The sequence below is a fragment of the Priapulus caudatus genome, unplaced genomic scaffold (assembly GCF_000485595.1).
Source record: "Priapulus caudatus unplaced genomic scaffold, Priapulus_caudatus-5.0.1 Scaffold113, whole genome shotgun sequence".
Classification (NCBI taxonomy): domain Eukaryota; kingdom Metazoa; phylum Priapulida; class Priapulimorpha; order Priapulimorphida; family Priapulidae; genus Priapulus; species Priapulus caudatus.
The window spans coordinates 225,221-231,631 of NW_014577174.1; the positions used below are offsets into that span (position 1 = coordinate 225,221).

The 6,411-nt window shown below is 42.8% G+C and overlaps 1 protein-coding gene across 2 annotated transcripts in view; it reads right to left on the bottom strand.

Moving 5' to 3' along the window:
* Window positions 1-6,223, bottom strand: part of LOC106805425 (arginine-binding periplasmic protein-like) — a 6,937-nt gene extending 714 nt beyond the window's left edge. The window contains exons 1-8 of one of the 2 annotated variants that reach the window (XM_014807003.1): window positions 6,035-6,223; window positions 5,672-5,780; window positions 2,382-2,472; window positions 1,953-2,002; window positions 1,656-1,751; window positions 1,154-1,321; window positions 766-902; window positions 331-538 (exon numbers count right to left, since the gene is read on the bottom strand). In XM_014807003.1, the coding sequence (XP_014662489.1) occupies window positions 331-538; window positions 766-902; window positions 1,154-1,321; window positions 1,656-1,751; window positions 1,953-2,002; window positions 2,382-2,472; window positions 5,672-5,780; window positions 6,035-6,124 (949 nt within the window). In that variant the 5' untranslated portion in view covers window positions 6,125-6,223. Of the gene's footprint in view, window positions 1-330; window positions 539-765; window positions 903-1,153; window positions 1,322-1,655; window positions 1,752-1,952; window positions 2,003-2,381; window positions 2,473-2,769; window positions 2,879-3,132; window positions 3,316-5,671; window positions 5,781-6,034 lie in introns of those variants that run through there. The other variant, XM_014807002.1, reaches the window with a different exon arrangement.
* Window positions 6,224-6,411: the final 188 nt, after the last annotated feature.

Consider the following 6,411-nt stretch of genomic DNA (forward strand, 5'->3'; position numbering starts at 1 on the left):
CTCTCTCTCTCTCTCTCTCTCTCTCTCTCTCTCTCTCTCTCTCTTTCTCTCTCTCTCTCTTCTGCCCCATCCTCTCTCGCCCCTTCTCTTTCACTCTCCGTCTCTGTCCCTGTCTATTTCTCTCTCTCTCATACGTCTTCATAATTACGTCATCATATATACATTATCACATATACGTTATCATATAAACATTATCACATATACGTCATCAAACGTCATCATATGTGCGTAATCATCTCTATGCCATCATATAGGTTTTTGGCTACGTCACACGCGTTGTGGGTATATTAGCGGATAACAGGAACCCCGATAGAGGTAGTTTGTTCTCACCGTGTTTTGTTTCCGCCTCCTTGCATATCTTACGATAGACACCCTTCTCCTTCACGTTGTTGAACGCCGGATCCCACCACTGTGCCAGCTTGCTGCCCTTCTTTATCATCATCGACATTCCCTTGAGCATGCAGGAGTACTGCGCTCCAATCCATTTGTACTTGGTCAGGTCCACCAAGGCGTCAAGGGAATGGAAGAATGCCGCAATCTATAGACGACCCACGTACGTTCAGAATGAGAAACAAACGTGTGTTGTGCACACCAGGCGCACGTATCTGTTAATCGACCCGCGTGTACTCGCAGAAATACTTCGATGGCTGACAAGCAAAGGGACTGAAATATGAGTTTATAATCCTCTATGCGTGCCATACGCACGCACACACGCACGTACACGCACGTACACGCGCGCACACGCACGCAGTGTATATGGCGTACCTCGTTGTTGTCGAGGGCTTTGTAAGCCTCCTCTGAGTGCGTGTAATGTTTTATTTGGGCCACCGCCAGATCATTGTTCGCGATGTTATTCTGTCGTAGCAAACACTTTTCATCGTTAACCCAGCCGTCCTGAAAACCTGCCGAAGAAACATTGCAAATCAAGATGGCTGCCAACCGTTCACACTTGTCGAAAAGCCATTTCGTATTTAGTTTAAATTTAGTTTTTTCATTTACTTTAAGACTTTTACATGATAAATGTCTGCTGATATTAAGCTAGTACAGCCCTACACCTAGTCCTAGCCAGATTAGTATAGCCCTAGCAATAGATTTGTAGCGGGCGCAAGTTGTGCTATATTCCTAAATTACACCTCGCATGCCAACAACTCACCGATGGTTTTACCGCGAAGGTCGTTCGGGTTGAAGCTGTTGTCGTTCTTCTTGACGATGAAGTTTGCCTTAATATTCTTCATGAATGATGTCGAGTAGGCTACGCTGTTGAGTCGCTCCTGTACCACGTACCATCCCGTGCACGCGTCCACCCAGTTCCCCATCAACGCTGCAACGGAAACTCAGTCAAAGATGCGCGTATTTGCAAGGCAAATGCATATATGCTAGACAAACTAAATACTTTTCACTCGGAGTGTCTGTCAAAAAACATATCATTGGTTCGTACAGGCGAGTTGTTTCGCGGCACTCGCTACAAAAAGTGTAAAATTTTGTTGTGGCTACGATTATTATCGAAAGGTATTGTGCCTACATTACGCCATACCCTTTTTGCGGGTAGAAGCCTATATTCAGCAGAATTCTATATGATGAAGAAATCGTGGGGATCAATAAGCAATCATCGTTGTTGAAATAAACCGTGAAGGATTCTTGCTATAATAACTTACCTTCCCCGGGAACGGGGTGTTTTCCAGGAATGGAATTCCAGCATGTCGGATACTCCAAGTAGACTGTGTGACATTGCATCCCAGCTTCCGCACAGACTGTGGCAACATATAAATATGCACCACGTCAGACACTGTCCACCCCGCTTCACGAGTATATGTGTACATACAAATAAATGAGTAACTAAATGTATATATAATTATATAATTATAATTATATGTATATATAATATATATATATATATATATATATTGTCATTTATCGGTACCGCGTGAATTGTGAGTACGACGTGTGCATACCTGCGCTAATGAGGTCTATGTTGAAACCATCCGTGTAGCCCTGGTCGTTGCTGAAACATCGTTACAGACAACACAACATATAATACACCGCATGTATACATATATATATATATATGATATTATTCTATCCCGAACCAGACGTTATAGTTAAAATATACCACCGCCTATTGGCTCGCTATCTATATAGCTACTCCTATATAAACAGCTTCACGTCGCCACGCATTTCCATTTCTACTTTTAACTTAGTTCTAGCTGTGCAGCACCTGCGCACCGCCACCATGTCGCTTGCAGAACTCCTACTGCACATGTGGGCAGACGTAGACCTATGTCGTCAAACGCGCCTGCGATACACACACATATTTATTTATGTAGTATGTATATAATATGTAGGCGTATGTTTCACACCTAAATGTGAACTTACAAACTTACACGTATTCGAATGGTGAATAGTCGTGACCGATGGCGAACAGCCAGGTCTTCTTAAGTCCTGAGCTGCCTGTCAGCGCGCTTGACATGCCAGCTGAATATTAGAAACACTATATTATATTATGTCATATATTATATTATATTATATTATATTATATTATATTATATTATATTATACTATATTATATTATATTATATTATATTATATTATATTATATTATATTAGTTTTGTATAGTATTTTATCTATTTAATAACACCTTATTGTCTTACGCCTGATCATGTCGACTAGATATTACAAAGAATGTTGTATGCTTCGCGCATTAGCAGAAATGATTGAAAACCTTACATAGAAAGGGGCAGGATACCGTAACGAGTGTCACCGCGTGTTACCTTGACCTTGGCCAGAGGTTCCTCCGACGTTAATGTTGGTGGTAGGGTTACGGGATAAACCAACTGACGCCAACACAATAGCAACTATCGCCACCGCCGCCACGACCAACTGAAACGACGACAAGAAATCATCAACTATTAATCATACCTGTTTAAAAAAGTTAGTTTAATTGAAATATTATATTTTTTAATGATAAAAGGTCACGTGAAGGCAACTCGAATATTACGAGACGACAATAGAAAATTCCTTACGAAATTCTTTCTGTATTTTCAATTGCAATTTCATCTCGAGATTACGTGTTTAGATTGAGATTTAATCTTATCGGGGGGACTTGTAGCGGGAGAGGTTTGCGTCGTACTCACCAGGCCGATGAGCGTGAATCTACCCTCGTCCATTCCCATTCTCGCTGAGTCGGTTTCTGTTATCTGAAGAGTGTCTGCGTTCTCGCTCATACTCCGGTACCTCTAGCACCGATGCTCCCTCTTTCTCTAGCTCTCTCTCTCTCTCTCTCTCTCTCACGGTCCCTCTCTCTTCTTGTCCCTGCTGGTCAGAATGTGAGAAGGCCGGACAGGTGAGCACGAGCTGTGATTTTCACACGTTTACTTTGATTGATTACTTTCGTTAAACTTTGATGCATCAGGAATGCGGTCCTACTGCAAGTACAGCTGAGAGGGTCTATGCCTCTCGGGGTACTGCCGGAACGTCCCCTGGGTACGATCCGGTATACCGGAACGTACCCTGGTACTATCTAATATGCCGGACCGTACCTCGCCTACTCCACTAACGAGTCTAGGGAGTCGCCTACGCCTACTCCCTAACCCTAACCCTAACCCTAATCCTAACCATATCAAATAGTGACCAGGGTACGTTCCGGTATACCGGACCGTACCCAGGGTACGTTCCGGCAGTACCCTGGGGGACATAGACCCTATGAGCGCAAGTACAGTACTGACACATGCTCGTTATTTTACGGGAGCACAATTCTCCCTCGTTTTCTTTCCGGCGATTTAATTTTTACATGTAAAGATCATCGTAACTGAAATATGTAATTATATATTAATTAAGTAGAGTTTCATCGAAATATTTAGACTTTTTTTTATTTTAGACAAATTATTTAAAGCCATTTTGTATAGTTCACTAGTTTTACTTTGTTAGAGGTGCATCCCACCACGTATTGGATAAGGGCTGGAGAACATAACAAACACGTAGAACTGGCCTGCTATGCGCCATAACCACGCGACAGAATTTGAAATATTGCCAAATTTTTAGGAGAGCAGGTGACCACGTCGTGTAAAAACGGGTTGTTAGTTGTAAAACCTGCACGTTATAGATGTCTACTGAGCTGTAGGACGAGCGAGCGTGGTTCATGCCTCGGGCGTATCCACTGGTCGGCTACTTACTTGGCGTGGAGTATGGCTCGCGTTTACTTGTTTTCACCTGCGTTCGCCGTACTCGGCCGTAATGTATATCATAATATTATGCTAGTGCGCTCCTCGGGGCCAGGTACACAATACCGGCCCGAAAAAAAATTCTCTGCTTTACGCGCGCGCGAAGCCCCGAGTTGGATCTATATCTTTAGGAAATCTACCATTAATTGCTCATCGGTTTTTGGTAAGATTGACGACACTTTTACGAAATATGCCATGCTGCATCCGACGTGATAGCTATCGAAGTTGCATACATATATATACCAAAAGAAAGTTATGTTACAAGATCTATCAAACTCGTGTTAAACAATATTTTATGTTCCGACAATAGAGCTAAATGTTGTCAATAACAGAAGCATAAATACGCTATGAAACAACTAGCACGCTCGATATTCTAACTTCAAATTCAAACACGTTTCACAGCCATCTTAGTCGCCCTTAATGTGAAGAGATCGCCTTGTCTCTAAACATACAGACACAGCAAAAGTCTTCAATGCCTCATATGTTAGGTTTACTATCCGCTATTTTCGAATCTCATCACAGGCGGTCTTCCAATTTACAAATCAACAATGCATATATTTGTCCGTGTACACTATAGGCAACGCTTCTACCCACTCATCTACGGAAATGCTCCCTGAATGCCGTGCATCCATTAACGCAAGCTAGTGTCTGACAAATGCGAAACCGTTCCAGTACTGGATTTTCTCCGCTAATCCTTAGCAGATTCTGGCAACATCTTCTCATTCATTTCTGTCTAATTTCTGCGATGGTTCGACATTGTTCGATGTTTGTATTGTGCAGTGTTGCTACCTCTACGGCGTGCAATATCGGTGATACGTTCTATTGGTTTTCGTAAAGCGTAAAATTGCTTTCCCTTAACTAGCCGGCAATCTGACATTGGCAGTTCTTGCATCGTAAAGCTGATCCCCAGCGTCTACACTGAACCGCCATAATAAAGTGAAATTTATGCTCATGCACCTAAAAAGCATGCATCATGCTCATGCTCTTTCACTGATGGATCATTGATTAATATAATGATTTAATATAGCAAACATCGATGTCTGATTGTTACTTAATTATCATATTGTCTTGATTAATGTATCCCGATCAATGTTGCTATAAGTTCACACTTTTATTTTAGCGACAGTGTTGTGCCGATAGCACGGGAAGATGTTTATGCGTGACTATACCCACAACCATGCACGATCGAGCGAACGCAAGCCGCCTATGCCTATACCTCGCCGCCTATGCACTGCCTTCTAGCCATGTTAATTGTCGCTGCACGTTTGTTCGAGCACACGTGCGCACCTGTAATATAGTATTTTATCTATTTAATAACACCTTATTGTCTTACGCCTGATCATGTCGACTAGATATTACAAACAATGTTGTATGCTTCGCGAATTAGCAGAAACGATTGAAAACCTTACATAGAAAGGGGCAGGACACCGTAACGAGTGTCACCGCGTGTTACCTTGACCTTGGCCAGAGGTTCCTCCGACGTTAATGTTGGTGGTAGGGTTACGGGATAAACCAACTGACGCCAACACAATAGCAACTATCGCCACCGCCGCCACGACCAACTGAAACGACGACAAGAAATCATCAACTATTAATCATACCTGTTTAAAAAAGTTAGTTTAATTGAAATATTATATTTTTTAATGATAAAAGGTCACGTGAAGGCAACTCGAATATTACGAGACGACAATAGAAAATTCCTTACGAAATTCTTTCTGTATTTTCAATTGCAATTTCATCTCGAGATTACGTGTTTAGATTGAGATTTAATCTTATCGGGGGGACTTGTAGCGGGAGAGGTTTGCGTCGTACTCACCAGGCCGATGAGCGTGAATCTACCCTCGTCCATTCCCATTCTCGCTGAGTCGGTTTCTGTTATCTGAAGAGTGTCTGCGTTCTCGCTCATACTCCGGTACCTCTAGCACCGATGCTCCCTCTTTCTCTAGCTCTCTCTCTCTCTCTCTCTCTCTCTCTCTCTCACGGTCCCTCTCTCTTCTTGTCCCTGCTGGTCAGAATGTGAGAAGGCCGGACAGGTGAGCACGAGCTGTGATTTTCACACGTTTACTTTGATTGATTACTTTCGTTAAACTTTGATGCATCAGGAATGCGGTCCTACTGCAAGTACAGCTGAGAGGGTCTATGTCCCCCTGGGTACTGCCGGAACGTCCCCTGGGTACGATCCGGTATACCGGA